Below are 18726 nucleotides of genomic sequence, written 5' to 3'. Positions count from 1 at the left end.
CAAGATAACAGTGCCAACATCTATTTGACTTAGAACTATCTAATTTTTGTAATCTAACAGGGGTCCAAAAACTTCTATGCTACAACAAAAAAAAAAACCCAAGTTTGCCTCATAGATGATGACGCTGTACATCTTATCCTCCAAGTCCAAATCCGTGGCCATTGAGACAAAGAAATCTGCTGCTTAGTCTCAATGCTCCAAATGTCTTTAAGACCAGTTTTTGATTTCTTATTCAAAAATTCAGATATTAATTTATACCACTTGGCTGCCTGATACCCCAGGAAATCTGTCTAGAAGCACAGACCTAGCAAGCTATACTGAATTTTTAAGTTTTTCCATTCAGGCAACCCCTTCTGAATGGCCTGCTTCAACTGCAACCACTTATAACTTTAAGATTTAGCAATACCAAATGATTGCTGCAGTCTTGAAAAGTCAAGCAGTTTTCCATCTGATACTACATCTGATACCAGAGTACATATGCCCGCCTGCAACCAATGCTTCCAGAGGATCTTAGACTCGCCAATTTGAATCTTGGAGTTCAGTCATAGGGACTGACACTTGGATTTATGAATCGGAATAGGGGTTAAATTATTAATAAATTTTAATGTCTGCCATGTATCTAATAAAATTCTATTGTCCTTATACATCCTAGGCAACTTGATACTTAAAATGTGACACAATCTCAGTGGAGACAGGAGTTGCCATTCCAACCTTAATCAGTCCGGAAGATTTTCCATGAGCTCGGGGAGGATCCAATACATACCCTGACACAGTATATAGGCCTGATGGTACCTATACAAATTGGGAAAATTTACCCTACCCGCCGCAATTGGGTTTTATAAAGATACTAAAGCAATTCAAGCAACTTTACCAAGCAAAATAAATTTGGTGAGAATACTATTCAATTTCTTATAAAAAGACCCCTGAAAATTAACTGGCAACATACCCATTTGGTAGCAAACCACAGGCAAAATCATCATTTTAACCGTTTGGACTCTCCCCCACCAAGACAGATGTAATGGGTTCCAGTGCTCACACATTTCCGAGACCTTTAGCAATAAGGATTTTTCATTTACTCTCAACGCATCTTCCAGCGTTTTTTTTAATCCAAATACCTAAATATTTTATACCTTCTTCTTTCCAAAGAAAAGGGAATGAGTCAAATAATCCTTTTAGACTGTACATTTAGCGGAAGAACCTCCGATTTACTCCAATTTATTTTGTATCCAGAAAATTTTCCAAATCTGTCAATCAAGTCTAGTAAATGCAGGATGGTAGATTCAGGATTTCTCAAATAAAGCAAAATGTCATCTGCATAAGCAAAACCTTATATTCCCGACCTGCATAAGAATACCCTGAATCTCCTCTGCCTGTTGAATAGCCAATAGCAAGGGTTCCAGAACAATATCAAAAAGCAGAGGAGATAATGGACACCCTTGTCTAACTCCCCTCTCCAGGCGAAAATGTTCTGAAAAAGTATTATTAATATATAATCTGCCAGAAGGGGAACTATACAAGTTTTGAATCATTTGTATAAATCCGGAACCAATATCAAACCAATCCATTGCTTGATACATGAAGGTCCTTTCTAAAGATACAGAGAAGGCCGGATCTTTCATGGCTTTTGTTAAATTTAACATATGAAAGGCCAGTCTGGTGTTGTTTGACGAATGTCTTTGAGCAATGAAACCCGTTTGGTGCATACCAATAATATAAGGGAGTTCCTTGGCTTTGGGCCAGTGCTATCTTGTTTTTTTTCAAGCAGCAGCCCGCTCGAGTCAGATTGCTGTTTGTCACTGATATCACCAGTAAACTTACATTTTTCCTATTCGCCATTCTCTAAGATACCAGAACTCACAGTCATAGCGTCTGAGTGAAATGTGGAAGGACATTCGCTCCACATATCTCAAAAGCCCCAACAGAGCTCAGCAACTAAGTGGCCATTCTCTGGCATGATGTCACTTCCTCCACCAGTGCTTATTCTTATTTTCTTCATATGGATCCTTTTTCCATTATTTAAAGGATTTTGGGGGGGCTCTAATAGCCTCTTTCACTTCACCTTTTAACTATGCTGGCTGTTCTTTTCTCTTCTTTCCACCTTTGTTAAAAGTGGAATACATCTGGTCTGGGCTTCTACAATGGTATTTTTAAATAACATCCATGCCTGGTTTACAGTCCTAACCTTCACCACCGATACTTTTAGCTTCTTTTTAACCATTTTCCTCACATTTACCCCATTCTACTCTATTCAGGATTTTGTAGACCTCTATCATATCACCACTAAGCTATCTCTTCTGTGAGCTGAAGAATCCTAACCGTTTAAACCTTTCCTCACATGAGAGGAGTCTTCTCCCTTTAATAATTTTGGCTACCCTTCTTTATACCTCTTCTAATTCCACTACATCTTTTTTGAGACTTAGTGACCAGAATTGCAGTGTTTAGCAGCAAGTTAATCTGACCATCTCTCCCATATAAATCACACCTTGGTGGGGCTGGAATATGCCCTAAACCCAAAGATGTTCCATCAATTCATTTTTTTTAAAATTTTATTTATTGGGATTAACTGCATTTATAGAGATCTTACCTCTAGTTCCTTCAAAAAGGCCTGAGGGTTATAGGGATCACCTGACTCAGCAGACCCTGCTAGGCCAAGAGCCTGAGCCAACAAGGGAAGCAAGGCCTGTTTGTGGCCAGACTGTTCGGGGTTACTCAATGCCTTGTGAATCAATCCTTCTTCTAGATTCTTCCATCCTTCACGAAGGTTCTCCTGAAATTAAAACAAAAAGTGTTCAAAAATGAATCACTTACAGATTGAAGATGAGCAGAAAATCCCTGACAGAGAAAGGTGGATGGATTATTTGCAACAACTGGAAAAGAAGAAGAGATCAGAGCAAATCAATCACTACCTCTTTGTAAGGTGATAAACAGGAAAGAAAGGAATGAAGATTGTTAACTCACTGGAGAAGTACTTCCATATAATGTGTACAGTGCTGCATATGTCTAGTAGCAGTATAGAAATGATTAGTAGTAGTAGTAAAGTGGCAATAAATTTTTTAACAACATTCTGTGTCACTTCCTAAAGAGGAGAGGCAAATTTTCAGAGTGAAGTGAATCAAGTCAGAATGTAATATAATTACTCAAACTTCCAGGATGGCATCTCAATTTAAGTTTAAAGTTATAAGTATGTAGGATGATCTTGTTAAAACAGAAAGTGAACACTGATTGGTTACAGTGTTATGAAACACCAGTTTTAAGGTAAAATTTTATCCAGAGTTGGTATGATTTTGAATAAAGACTAAAACAAAAATATGAAATGATTATAGCTGAAAAGCAAAGCAGGATATTAACTGTTAAAAAGAAATGGAACGCTAATAAGTCAAATTATGCTCAGCCTTTTACTACTACTAATCATTTCTATAGCACTACTGGAGGTATGCAATGTATACAGGTACTTTTTCTGTCCCTAGTGGGCTCACAATCTAAGTTTTTATATTTGGGGCAATAGAGGATTGAGTGGCTTGTCCAGGGTCACAAGGAGCTGCAGAGAGAACTGAATCCAGTTCACCAGGCTCACAGTCCACTGCATTATCCTTTAGACTACTCTTTCCCATTGTCCTCCTTCCATCTTGAGTATCACTATATATACTCAAATATAAGTCAATCCAAATATAAGTTGAGACCCCCATTCCACACCCCCTCCCCTCAAAGAAGGAAAAATGGTTGACTCGAATATAAGACGGGGGCTTAATATTCAAGTGCCATGCCCTGCCAGGATCTGCACCCAGTGTCCCCTCCCTCACTCAGCCCCCTTCCCTCCCTGCCATGCAAGGCTCTGCACTCAGTCCCCTCCCAAGCTCTGTACCCAGCTCCCTTCCATCCCTGCCCTATCAGGCTCTGAACTCAATCCTCTTCCCTGCCAGGCTCTGAACTCAGCCCCCCCAACTCCCTGCCTGGTTCTGCACCCTGTCCCACCTTCCTTCCCTGTACCCTTTCCACCAATAAGAGCCAATCTCATCAGTGATGTCACAATGGCTTGATTGTCCTGTATTCCCCTCTGCCCTCCAACCCAGCCAGCAGATTAACCGTTCATCCATGACATCCTGTACTTACTGGCTAATTCCTATGCTCCAGATCTGAGGCTGGCCTCTGCCGCAGAGACATTTCAAGGGTAGATGAATACACACAGATTGTAAAGTTGTTTCAGAGGGAAGAGATAGCTGCCAATGCATGTGCCTGGACGTCAACAAATGTACATACATTAACACCATAGCTCCAGAGAATAGCAGATGGTTAAACTGTTTATTTTTATTGAAACCACCTAGTGGTAGGCCAGGACAGGAGGGATCCCTCCTGTCTCCTGTCCCGGCCGATACTATTACCCCCATCCCCTCCCTCCATCGGGAACCTTTTCCCTGGTGGTCTAGCAGTGTATCCCATGCTGAACCCCTCCTGCCGATCTTGTGGCCAGCAGCCAGCGGCACACATGGGCCGGCACGCAGGAGCAAATTTTTTGCTCTCCCACCTGACCGTGTACCGCTCCCTGAATGGCTGCTGCTAGAGCCACGAGTCCCGCAAGAACTGACAGTAGCCTTTCAGGGAGCGATGCAGGGCCGGGCAGGTGCTCGAAAAGCTCGCTCCTGTGTGCCGGCCTGGATGTGCCACTGGCTGTGGGATCGGCAGGAGGGGACCAGCTGGACCACTGAACCACCGCTGGACAACCAGGGAAAAGGTATGCGACGGAGGGAGGGAGGAGGAGGTGAGGCGTAATTGTTAGTATCGGCCAGGACGGGAGACGGGAGGGATCCCTTCCATCCCAGCCTAACGGAAGACCTACAGGAAGTCCGGGGGTGGGGTCTGGTGGTCACTAGGTGATGACCCGAATATAGGATGAGACCCCCATTTTGGGGCCATTTTTTTGGCGCAAAAATCTCATTCTATATTCGAGTATATACGGTATGCGACTTATATTTTTTGTGTATATTTTGTGTTGATATTTCAATAAATACAGCTGATCTAAAAAAAATAGTTACAATTAACTGAAGGTTAAGAGCACAACCAGAGGACCTATAGCCAATAAAATGTCCATACAATCTAATATGCATGGTCCTCTCTGGAACTTAAGTATAGGAGAGCATCATGATTTACAGGTCAAGACATTTGGCCTCTTTTACAAAGCTGCGCTAACGGCCCCAAAGCCCATAGATGCCGATAGACTTCCGCAATTTTGCAGATTACATTTGAGATGCAATGGCAGAAGGATGTGGGTGAATATTCATTCATGTATGTATGTATGTATTTATATTCCACTTATAACTAATTAAAAGCAGAACAACACAAGGGCAATCACCAACTCAAGCTCTTAGTGAAACACAGAATGAAAAAAAACCATACATAAAAATTAATATTAAGAAAAGAATAACACTACTAAGCAAGACAAACTATCCCTTGCTCACTGAAAATGATGTTACAATATGTTTAAATGTTTTTATTAGTCAAGATGTACAAAATACAAGCTTAATTACCAATATCAATTAAAAGAAGTGTATGTATTTTAAAGACATAGGGGCTGATATTGATGGAGGGAGGGAGACAGGCTAACTCCCTACAATTGGCACTAAGCCTGGATATTCAATGCCGGGGTGTTTCTGGTGATTGGCATTGAATATCTGGTCTATTTTTGGCCGGCTCAAACTTAGCCAGCTAAATCGATTTTAATCACTGTCTCTTAAGTTATAGTGGCCAAAGATAGACCAGCTATATAGGCTGCTCGATTTGGCTACTAAACTTGGCTGCTCAGTGCTTAAAATCTGCAACTATCACATGATAAAGTTGGCTAAGTTTTAGCTGCTAAGTACTAATAATTTAGCAGCGACAGCCAGCTGTCTCCCACTGAATATTAGCACTTAGCCAGCCAAATGCTATTTAACCAGCTAGGAGCCATTCCTGCCTAGTTAAATAGCACTGAATATTGGATGGCAAGGGCCAGATTCTATAATCTGCATCTAACTTGGTAGGCGCTTAGGAGAACAGCACCTACTGCATGTCAATCAAAGGTAGGCACCATTTGTAGAATTGCACTTAGCAGCGTCTAAATCAATTTAGGCACCGGTCTATTAAGACAGGGTTTTCTTGGCCTAAACTACCAGCACCTAACTGAATCCATGCCCAAACTCCACCCCAGATCTGTCTCTTAAGTATGCCTACTTGCTGATAGGTGCCTCAGTATGGACACCTACACCAAAGTTGTAGGCATCTATCGAGTTAGAAACATAGAAAATGACGGCCCATCTAGTCTGCCCACACCAATGACCCACCCCCTAACTTCCTCCATGAAGAGATCCCACATGCCAATCCCATCTTTTCTTAAAAACTGGCACGCTGCTGGCCTCAATTACCTGTAGTGGAAGATTATTCCAGTGATCAACCACCCTTTTGGCGAAGAAATATTTTCTGGTGTGGCCATGAAATTTCTCTCCCCTAATTTTCAAAGGATGCCCTCTTGTTGCCGTGGGTCCTTTAATAAAAAAGAGATCTTCTTCTACCTCGATAAGGCCCGTGACATATTTGAACGTCTCGATCATGTCTCCCCTCTCTCCAGCAGGAGTAGGTCCTGCGTCATATTGTCGGGCATTGTGCTTTTGTCTATTGCGCTTTTGCCTACTATGTTGCATAGTTTGGCATCATCGGCGAATAATGTAATTTTACCTCGAAGCCCCTTAGCCAAGTCTTTTACGAAGATGTTAAATAGGATCGGGCCCTGCGGTACTCCACTGATCACCTCCGTCATATTGGAGAGGGTACCGTTTACCACTACCCTCTGAAGTCTACCTCTAAGCCAGTCCTTAACCCATGCAGTTAATGTTTCACCTAATCCGATCGAACTCATCTTGCTCAATAACCTGCGGTGTGGGACGCTGTCAAACGCTTTGCTGAAGTCTAAGTACACGACGTCCAGGGACTCCCCTATATCCAGCTTTCTTGTTACCCAGTCAAAGAAGCTGATCAGATTTGATTGGCAGGACCTTCCCTTCGTAAAACCATGTTGATGGGGATCTCGTAGATTCTCCTCGTCCAGGATCGTATCTAATTGGCGTTTGATTAGTGTTTCCATAAGTTTACTCACTATCGATGTGAGACTCACTGGTCTATAATTCATAGCCTCTGTCCTGCATCCCTTTTTGTGGATTGGAATGACGTTAGCCGTTTTCCAGTCCAATGGGACTCTTCCTGTACTTAGGAAAAGATTGAAGAGCGCGGATAACGGTTCCGCCAGGACGTCACTCAACTCCCTGAGCACCCTGGGGTATAGTTTCTCTGGTCCCATAGCTTTGTTCACCTTGAGTCTTGATAGCTCATAGTAGACACTGCTGGGCATAAACTCAAAATTTCGAAACAGGTCTTCCGAGCTTTCCCTTGTCTGCAGCTGAGGACCGGATCCCGGCGCCTCGCAAGTGAAGACTGAGCAGAAATATTCATTTAGAAGTTTGGCTTTATCGGAGTCTGATTCTACATAGTTCCCGTCGGGTTTCCTAAGGCGTACTATTCCATCTGTGTTTCTTTTTCTGTCACTAATATACCTGAAGAAGGATTTATCGCCCTTCTTGATGTTCTTTGCTAGATTCTCCTCCATTCGGAGTTTGGCCTCTCTGACTGCTGTTTTGACTGCTTTTGACTTGGCCAGGTAGTCTTCCTTAGATTCTTACTTCCCTGATTGTTTGTAGAAGATGAATGCTCTTTTCTTCTTTTTATGAGGTCTGAGATCTCCGCAGAGAACCACTGTGGTCTATTGTTTTTTTGCCATTAGGTACCTATCAGCTAATTAATTTTTTTACTTGTTTTTAATTGGTTTTTAATGGCACTTTCAATTATCAGCACCAGTTAAGCCAGTTAAAAAAAAAAGTTAAGTTAGCACCTAGATTGGTAGGAGCCCTGATCTAGGCACCTTTTATATAATCAAGGCCCTAGTATCCAACATAACATAAGAACATAAGCAATGCCTCTGCTGGGTCAGACCAGAGGTCCATCGCGCCCAGTAGTCCGCTCACGCAGTGGCCCATCAGGTCCAGGACCTGTATGGTAGTTCTCTATCTATACCCTTCAATCCCCTTTTCCTTCAGAAAATCATCCAATCCCTCCTGAACCCCAATACTGTACTCTGTCCTATCACACCCTCTGGAAGCGCATTCCAAGTGTCCATTTTTTAATATCCCCCACCCATCCCATATCTCAACAAATCTCAAAAAAGTTTCAATAATTGAAAGATAATTATTTAATCGCCAAGTCTTGAATTATTAAATTCAATAGTCTATTTCATGCCACATGTGGTAGAGAATTCCAGAAACATTCCCAAGCTGAACAAAAATACTTGCACACATACTGTCACTCCATGAACAGGAAGTTAATTATGTAAGATCTCCATTGAGTCACAGAGGGTAGATCTGCAGACAACCAATAAGAAAAGAATAGTTTTTTTTCTCATTGAGGATGTATGCTGCATAAATCCTTTCCATCCCTTTGAAATAGTATGGACTAGATGAAATACAGAAAATAATAGCTTTTTAACCTGTTTGGCCACTTTTAGATCACATACTATCACACTCAAATCCCTCTCCTCTTTCACGCAGAAAAGTTCTTCACCCCTTAAACTGTAACATTCCCTTGGGTTTTTGCAGCTCAAATGCATGATCTTGCCAAATTTCAGACCATTCTTCAAGCTTGGCTAGGTCTTTCCTCATGTTATTTACACCATCAGGGTTGTCTACGCTTACAGATTTTGGTATCATCCGCAAAGAGGCAAATCTTACCTGACAGCTCTTTAGCAATACCGCTTACAACTGGTAACATCCCTTTCCTCAGAGAGATGTCCAATGACCATTGTCACCTTCCACTCAACCAGTTCCTGACCCAGTCCGTCACTTTGGGGCCCATCCCTAGTTTTAGAACAATGCCAGAACATATGTCCCAGAGATGCATCAAGGAGATAACATTTAGGACAATGAGAGTCTGGCTTTACCATTGCTTTATAAGCTCAATGTGAGGCAATATACATTCTCATAAGCATTTTGAATTGTATTTCCCATAAAAGTATATACTTTGTCCATCCATGTATGTTTCTCAGGCATTGTTTAATCTTGTCACCTTTCATTTTAATGCCCAAATCTTCTGTCCGTTTCTGCACCAACACATCATAATCAAATTCCATTCTTACAAATATATATGATGAAATCGTAAAGGTACCGGCAGTTGAGCATCCATGCTAAGTGCTGTGATCAATGATTCTGAACATAATGAAGTGAATGACTTCAGCTGACCTGTCTCTGACAAGATATGATGTAGATATATACAGTAATTCCTTTAGAAGCACAAGTTTTAAAGAAGGCTGTGGTAGAACCTGGCAGGAAGGATCCATTACCCTGCATAGCTAAGAGAGGTGAAGTCTCTGCAGGCCTTTTAAGAAGAGAACATTCAGTGCCAAAATGTGATGTGCAGGTCTGTAAACAAGGTATCTGTTCAACACTTTATCTATTCATTTAGTGAGAGAATGGAATAAGTAGCTAAAATAAGTAAAAATCAACATGTTTTCAACATCAGTAAAAGAAAATTGACAGAGGTTACTATAACAGTCATTAATATGTCTCATAGCACAGGCATGGGAAAATAAATGAATATTTAACAATCCCAGGCCATCCTGTACTTGAGTACTTGAGCAAAAGACAATCTGGCTTTTTTACCATTCCATAAATACCCAGTTATAATCTTCATAGGTTGCTTATTAGTTTTTACAGAAAGAAATAATGGTAAGTTTTGAAAACATAGAGCCATTGGGGTAAAATCATTCTGTCATATAGCACTATCTTGCCAAACAAGGAAAGAGGAAAAGTCTGCGACAGTTTTAATTTCTGATCAGTGGAGGTAAAAAAAAAGTTCAATATTACTGGAATATAATAAAGATAGATTTGGGGGGATTATAACCCTCCAATATCTAATGGAGTCATATGCTCAGGCCACTGAAAAGTCCCCTTCCCAATTCCTTTTCAATTAATACCTGGAATGGGAGAGCCATTGATTTTTGCATATTAAGGGTAAATTCTGAGTAAAATCCAAATTCATCTAATACACTCAATAAACCGTGTAGGGACGACTGTGGCTGTGTCAAAACAAACAAGATATCATCTGCAAATGCTAACACTTTGATAGTCTTAACACCCAGTGTCACTCTTGTAACATCAGGGTCTTTTTGTGGCTCCAAGTATAACAGAAAGAGCAAAGGGGAGAGGGGACAACCCTGATGAGTGCCTCTCAAAATAGAAATGACTTGTCATAATATCATTAAACACAATAAGCCACTGAAGGATTAGTGTACAATGTCTGCATGGCCTGCAAAAACCACCCCAGCACCCCTATGTATTGTAAAAATCTGGAAAAGGTATTGCCAGGTCTCCTTATCAAAGGTTTTTTTCTGTGTCTAAATTAATTGGTTTTCAATAAAACATGGCGTCAGGCAAGGATGCATCTTATCATCTTATCTGTTCAACCTGTATGGTGAAACTATCTTCAGAAAAGCAAAATTTGGAAGAAGAGAGTGTCGGTTTCAAAGTTGGATGCCGAAATATAAAAAACCTGCGCTATGCAGATGATACAATGCTCATCACTAGCAGCAAAGAAGACATGCTGTATCTGCTGAGAAAAGTCAAAGCCAAAAGTCATAACATGGAATTAGAACTGAACATAAGACGAAGATCATGAACACGGAAAATTATGAAGATTTTGAGCTTGAAGGCGATAGAATAGAAGTTGTAAAGGATTTCAATCACCTGGGTTCCTTTGTAAACAAAGAAGCAACTAGCAGGGAGCAAATACTCTGCAGAATAGCACTTTGTCGCTCTTCAATGAAGACTCTCGACAAAGTATTCAAAGGCAAGGAGGTAACACTCCAAACGAAGATCAGAGTTGTCTACACACTCATTTTCTCAGTGGTCAGTTACAGATGAGAAAGCTGGATATTATGGAAACAAGACAGAAAGAAGATTGACTTATGTGAGCTTTGGTGCTGGAGAAGGGTTTTAAGCATGCTGTGGATTGCCAGAAGAACTAACAAATTGATTCTGGAAGAGATCAAACCAGCTATGTCACTTGAAGCCCAAATGATGAAGTTACGACTGTCTTATTTTGGTCACACCATCAGAAGAGAGATCACTAGAGAAGGACATCATGTTTGGGAAGATCGAAGGAACCAGGCGAAGAGGGCAACCTGCAATCAGATGGCTGGACATGTTGAAAACAACCATGGGGATGATGCTGGAGGATCTTTCTGGACTAGCATAAAACTGATTTCTTTTTAGATCCGCAATTCATCAATTCGCTAGGACTCGAGCACAAATTGATGGTACCTAACAACAACAGCAACAACAAACTTACCAGTATAGTCAGGGTTTGGTAATATTACTATGGGCCATGGCTAGGAGAACATTGTGAACATTTAATACTGACTGTCTATCCTTAACAAAACCAATTTGTTCAGGATGAAATATTGAAGATAGGAAGTTAAAGTGTCAGCTAATACTCTAGAAAGAATTTTAACACCTACATTCATTAGAAAAATGGGTTAGTATGACTCTGGGAGATGGTATTTGGGAATAAGCATAATCAAGGCCTTGTAGGATCCAAGTGGGAAAGCTTCTGCAGAAATCACTTCTGTATAAAAGGATGCATGAGGTTCACAAGCATCTCTCTGGTCAGCCATTTAAGTAAGGTAAGGGGGAGAGATTCTCTGTGCTTGCCCCATGCTTTCTTGAGTTCAGATATCTGTCATCTTTACCATCTCCATCAAGAGGCCATTTCATACAACCACCATGCTTTCCAAAAAGCAGCTATTTTCTTAGACAACTCCCAAGTCCATCTCCTTTCACCTTCATCCTATGCCATCTTATTCCAGAGCTTCCTTTCAATTGAGACTCATCTCCTGTGCATTTATACTACAGAGGTATTTAAGTGTCTGTATCATCTTCCCTCTCCTGCCTTTCTTCCAGAGTACACAGTATATACTGAGATCTTTAAATTTGTCCCCTGATTCACTGGTAGCCCAGTCCTTTCCCTTCTCATATCTAAATCTTACTCGCAGCCTCTTGATGTGGTATGTTGCAGGGCTCTGTATTATCACTTAACATAATATAGTAAATGACAGCTCAAGGAAACACAGAGTCAAAACAAAGAAATAACAATCTGAAACCTGGAACAACCCTTGCGGAGTCCCCCAAGGCTCGCCACTATCCCCAACACTCTTCAACCTCTACATAGCCACACTCGGCACATGCCTAGACAAATTAGACATAACCTCATACAGCTATGCAGATGATATCACCATCATCTTGCCTTTTGACCAATCTACCAATGACACAACAATCAAAACACATACAACACTAGAAACAATATCACAATGGATGAGAGACCACAAACTAAAGCTGAACCAAGACAAAACCAAATTCCTACTTCTAGAAAAAAACAAAATACCCTCCATAACAAACCTAGAATTAAACTCCATCCTATATCCCCTATAGCCCAACCTAAAACTGCTGGTAATAATAGACAAGGGCTGCACCATGCATGCGCGAGTGCCTTCCCGCCCAGTATAGGGCACGTCTCCTCAGTTTTCCGCGGAGCCGAGAAGTCCGTCTTGACTCTCTGCGTTTAACTTTGTTACTTCATGCCTTCTCTACACTGCGGTTTGTGTTTTTTTCTTCACGAATAGTTGTTTTTTCTGTTCTTTTCTTCTTTTATTTCTTTAAAAAAAAAAAATTAATTTCTTCTGTTCGGCTGCCTGGGCAGGCTGCTCAGCCGCAGCCCAGGGGCTTCGATTTTGCGGTGGCTGTTTTTCCTTCTATGTCTCGTCCAGCAACGGGCTTCAAGAAGTGTAGCCAGTGCCAGCGTGCAATTTCCCTCACGGACCCACACCGTTGGTGCCTCAAGTGCCTTGGGCCGGATCATCAACCGAAGTCGTGCGAGTGCTGTGCTACTCTTCAACCTCAAGCCCTTAAACGTCGTCTTTTGGTGGAGAAGCTCTTCGGGATGGATTCTTCCTCCGATCCCTCCACTTCGAAGGAGATCTCGGCCTCACCTTTGACTGAGACTCCTCCTGCTTCTACTGCTTCCACCTCGAGCCTCATCAGACCTTCGTCATTTGCAGCGGCTCTCTCCTCGATGACTTCTGCTGTATCTTCCCCTGTATCCTCAGGTCAGATAGTTCAGCAGAAAGTTCCAGTGGTGGTGCTTAAGGTACCTAAGACTTCTAAGTCGAAGCACATTTCCACTGCCTCTGTGGAACCTCCAGCCAAAGCAGGTGGTCCGGTTTCAGACGCGGATCCATCCTTGCTGGCTTCTTTCCAGACCATGTTGGAGAAGCAATTCATTCAGTTCCTCACTAATATGGTACCAAAGCTTCTTCCTCTCATCCAGCCTGGGCATTCAGCAGACTCCAGCAAGGTCGAGTTTCTTCCGTTGCCTCAGTCTGAGCTTGCACACTCTTTGCAGGGAGCAGAGTCTCTGCGAGTGTCTGGTCTGGCATCCAAGCACGTGAAGCAAGGAGCAGATTCATTGCAAGTGCCTCGGCAGGAATCCTCACACTCTATACAAGGATCTGAGTCTTTGGGAGTGCATCGAGGTTCCTCCATCAAGCCTCTGGAGCTTCGATCCACAGTCTCCAGCCCTATCCATTCCTTGGTGGCATCGGCTGCTCCTGTCTCCGAGGCAAAGTCTCCTCGATCTTCGAGATCTGCTTCCAAGCACCATTCTCACCGACGATCGAGGCCTTCATCGAGGCATACTTCCAGGCACAGCTCCGCCCCTCCCCCGATCCAGCAGGGGATAACGGTGAGCACAAGGAGACACCGGGGCCGCACCGAAGCCAGCGGCAGACAGCAGAAGCAGCGGCGGGGACCTAGGAGCACAGCTCCACCCCTCCCCCAATCCAGCAGGGTTCTATACCATACTAGATATGTTAGGTACAATGAGCTTCGCATCTTGCACCACCATAAGAACCACACTTTTAAGTTATACACAAGCAATCCTTCTGATACTCCTGCTCCTAACAGACTGGAAAACAACTGCACACAACATATATCCAATAGCCATCATAGCATACTCCAGAGGAATTACCCAGCCAAACTGGCATCTCATATTAAACAGAAACACATACTATCAGCCCTTCACATATCAACCCTCCCCAAAATTAACAACTAGAAAACCAACAAATCCATACAATACCACAATACTACCCCACCAAAGATCACTCATATACCTGAAAACAACCAGCAACTCACAAATAGAGTACATCCCTCTCAAATGCCATTGACCCTAAAACAGAACGCATAAAAAACTGGATAGAAGAAGATAACCTTGATTGCCTTTTCTTCACAGAGACCTGGCTCACCTCTGATACAGACCCCAGAATAACTGAAGTCTGTCCTAAAAGCCACAAAATGACACTGGTATGCAAAGAAAATAAGAGAGGAGGAGGAATTGCCATCATAGCTAGAGACACTTTAAACATACACCTACTAGACAAAATAACAGACCAATACATGGATTTACTTGTCTGTCAACTCTCAAGCACATCACTTAAAGGAACACTCACATGCATACTATGCTACATAACCCCAAGTAACTGGAGCACAGCCAAGCCAATATTTGAAGAATTTATCTATCGAAACTCCCTAGCAACTACCTACAACCTCCTTCTAGGAGACCTCAACCTTCACCTTGAAAACCATTCCTGCAAAAATGCTGAAACCGTACTAGCATACCTAGATGCCCTAACATATAAAATCTTAGATCCTCAAACTACACATGAAAAAGGACATCAGCTGGACATCGTAGCATACATGTCCCAACAGACCTCAGACCCAGAAATTCAAACCTTAAACGGAAAATGGAACTGTTCCCTTTGGTCTGATCACTACACCTACTCCTTCGAAATCAACTGGTCTTGTAACAAATACACTCCGACTACTCAACAGACTACTTCCTCTCACGCAAACATATAGATCCCTCAGTATTCTGGACAACAACAGACACCATAATCCAACACTACACATCTAAAAACTTCATCTCAAAATGGAACCTGCTAAGTAGGACCACACTAGATGAACTAGCCCCAGAAAAACCTAAAACCAAAATCCACAGAAAATCAAACAAATGGTTCGACAATGAACTACTCCAACTCAAAAGACAATGTAGACAACTGGAAAGAAAAGGGAGAAAAAGCGACCAAGAATCCACAAAAACAGCATGGATAGCAACAAACCGAAAGTACAAACAAAAACTGAAAGAAAAAAGAAGGGCATACTACTCGAAACAAATTGGAGATGGACCCCAAGACTCAAAAAAGCTATTCCAGCTACTAAAAGTCCTCACAAACACAACACCATACATAGAGAACAACAATTCGCCCCCACCTATAGCCACCCTCTTAGCTACCTACTTCAAAAATAAAATTGCAAATATCAGTCTCTTTCAACGGAACACCCTCACACATAGAGACATCATTTCCACCAACAGAAAGAGACTCAGTCGCAGCAGATAGAACCTGGTCCCATTTCTCACCTAAAGAATGGGCAGAGTTCAACAATCTTTATAATAAATACAGCCATGCAGCCTGTGACCTCAACCATTGCCCCCATACCTACTGAAAAACTCAAGCATATTATTCCGCTCCCTACTTCTACAATGGATATACTCATCACTACTAGAGGGTTATTTCCCACAAGAAATCAGTGAAATCATAATAACTCCGATATTAAAGGACCCTAAAGGAGCAAAAGACCAATTACAGACCCATTGCCTCAATCCCATTGTACATCAAACTGATGGAAGGTCTCGTAGCAAAAACTTTAGCCTCTTACCCAGAGAATCACAACATACTCCACCCCACGCAATTGGGATTCAGAGCCAAATACAGCACGGAGACACTACTAGGAACACTAATGGACACTGCAAGATAACACCTCTGTACAGGCAAGAAAATCCTGCTGATACAACTAGACCTTTCTGCAGCCTTCAACTTGGTAGACCACGACATGCTTCTACAAACTCTCGATTCAATAGGAATCTCAGGCAAAGTACTTGCATGATTCAAAGGATTCCTACAATCAAGAACTTACAGAGTTAAAACAATGCAAGAAAAATCAGAACCATGGTCCAACCCCTGTGGAGTTCCCCAAGGATCACCCCTATCACCTACATTATTCAATATATACATTGCCTCCCTCAGCTACTACCTAGATAATCATGACATAATTTCATACAGCTACGCAGATGACATCATTATTCTCCTACCCTTCGACCAACAGAACCCGTCATGACAAGCACAATACACAAAACTCTCGATTCAGTTGCAATTTGGATGACAGAGCACAAATTAAAACTTAACCCTGACAAAACAAATTTCATCCTACTAGAAAACAACAAAACTCCAACATTAACTAATCTTGTAATAAACTCGATCTCATACCCAATACAACCTACACTAAATTTGCTAGGAGTCACAATTGACAGAGGCTGCACCATACAACCCCAAATTAACAAAATAATAAAGGCATCGTTCATGACCATGAGAAATCTAAGAAAAATCTGAACATTCTTCGAAAAGAAGCAATTTCTACTATTGGTACCTACCTTGTCCTGCAACCATGATGAAGCAATTGCAGACAATACAGAATACAGCCCTGAGACTTGTCTATTTCCTAAAAAAATATGACCATATCACAGAGGCATACCATGACTCGCACTGGCTTCCAATAGAAGCGAGAGTGCACTTCAAATTCTACTGCTTACTTTACAAGGCTCTCAACGGAGAAAGCCCAACCTACTGGAATAACCGACTAAATCAATCCTCCTCAACCAGACACAGAAGATCCCACTCACTATTCACTCACCCATCATCCAAAGATGTCAAACGAAAAAAAACTTTATGATAACCTAATAGCCTCCAAAGCAGCTAAACTGGCAGACAAATCACCACTTCGTTATCTTCGACTACAGAGCCTTCAGGAGAGATATTAAAACCATACTCCAAAAAACACATAAAACCTATCCAGCACAACCAATCCCAACCCAATATCCAACACTCTATTTACCCCTAGATCTCTCTAAAACTCTTTTATCTACCAAATGTTATCTAAAACCCATAATTTCACCCTATTCTTATCTCCTAAAGACCTCCACTTCCCTTTGGTAACTCTTCTTCACCCAGAGAGTGGTGGAAAACTGGGACGCTCTCCAGGAGGCTGTCATAGGGGAAAACACCCTCCAGGGATTCAAGACAAAGTTAGGCAAGTTCCTACTGAACAAGGATGTACACTGGTAGGGCTAGTATCAGTTAGGATGCTGGTCTTTGACCAAAAGGGCCGCTGCGTGAGTGGACTGCTGGGCATGATGGACCACTGGTCTGACCCAGCAGCAGCATCTCTTATGTTCTTAAATCCCTGAAAGCATGACCACAAGTTTTAAGCTAAGTATTTAACTATTTAAACACCAAGGTGGAAAAAAGTATTTATAAATGTAATAAAGTATGGAAGATCCGGTGAGGAAATAGTACATAAAGCCTGACACAATGAATTTGTATGAGTGCTAGGTGGTACTTCTGAGGATCTATAAACATTGTATTATTCACTGTGAAGAGAGTTAGGAGGGGTAAGAGAATATATACCCTTCCAATCTGAAGTTTGGGTTATACTCTCACAGAAAATTTAACTTGAACTATTGTGCTGTTTGGTCAATTGAATATAATCACAGATCTGACACAAAAACATAAAAAGATTGTAATGGGTCCACCCTATCTTTCCATTTGTGCCTGCTTACTGTGCTGTTCCAGGTTTTCTCGCCTCCTCTCATACTACTGCAAAATGGTCAAAGGTGTCCATAACATTCTCAGTGAAAAACTATTTTCTCACATGCCTTATCAACTTCTTTCCTTTCAGCTGGATCTGATGACCCTTTGCTCTTTAGCTCTTCATTCTGTGGAAAATGTTGCCTTCTAATATCACACTGAAGCAAGCTAGATATCTATTCTGGATGTACACATTACATCCCTTTTCTCTTCTTTCTTTGAGACAGAATCTCTCTCTACATAAGGTGCATACTCATAGTTCTGGGCAGAAGACATTAAGTACTTTTACAATGAAAACAAAAGCAAATCACTATCCCATAATGATTTATAAAAATGATGGAATGACATACAATAAAATGCTGACTCAACAGAGTGCTCAGCCAATACTGCAATATTCTCTAACAAAGGCTGGCCAAAGAGAAAAGGAAACTACATTAAAATAAATATTTATGATGGAATGCAGAGAGGGAGGAAGCAGAAGAGTAAAAGCAAATCATTGTAGGAAATAATTAGAATAAACATCAACCTCCAGATTCTATAACGTTCTGTGCCAAACTTTCCAACTAGAAAGCAATTTTGAGCATGCAAGTTATAAAATAGTTCTAGCTGTGCACCTAACTTAACCCCCCGTTTATGAAGCACTATTAGGCTTTTTTATCTCTGGCTGTGGTGGGATTAGTTCCAATGCTCATAGGAATTCTAAGAGCGTCGGAGCTAATACCACCATGGCTGGCGATAAAAAAGCCTAACGTGGTTTTGTAATAGGGGGGCCTTGTTAAATTAGATGCCAATCGGCCTTAAGTACAGAATACAAAAAGTCATTCTTGTATTGCTTGTAGACTTAC

The 18726-nt window shown here is 41.6% G+C and overlaps 1 protein-coding gene across 5 annotated transcripts in view; it reads right to left on the bottom strand.

Moving 5' to 3' along the window:
• Positions 1 to 18726, bottom strand: part of ABCA2 (ATP binding cassette subfamily A member 2) — a 602913-nt gene that overhangs the window by 330984 nt on the left and 253203 nt on the right. For all 5 annotated transcript variants that reach the window (XM_033959797.1, XM_033959792.1, XM_033959793.1 and 2 more), the window contains one exon: positions 2585 to 2767. In XM_033959797.1, coding sequence (XP_033815688.1) covers positions 2585 to 2767 — 183 coding nt within the window. The remainder of the gene's footprint in view (positions 1 to 2584; positions 2768 to 18726) is intronic.

This window comes from Geotrypetes seraphini, chromosome 10 (genome assembly GCF_902459505.1).
Source record: "Geotrypetes seraphini chromosome 10, aGeoSer1.1, whole genome shotgun sequence".
Lineage (NCBI taxonomy): Eukaryota > Metazoa > Chordata > Amphibia > Gymnophiona > Dermophiidae > Geotrypetes > Geotrypetes seraphini.
Note: the sequence above shows the minus strand (reverse complement) of the source record. Positions and strands in the feature narration are given on the sequence as shown.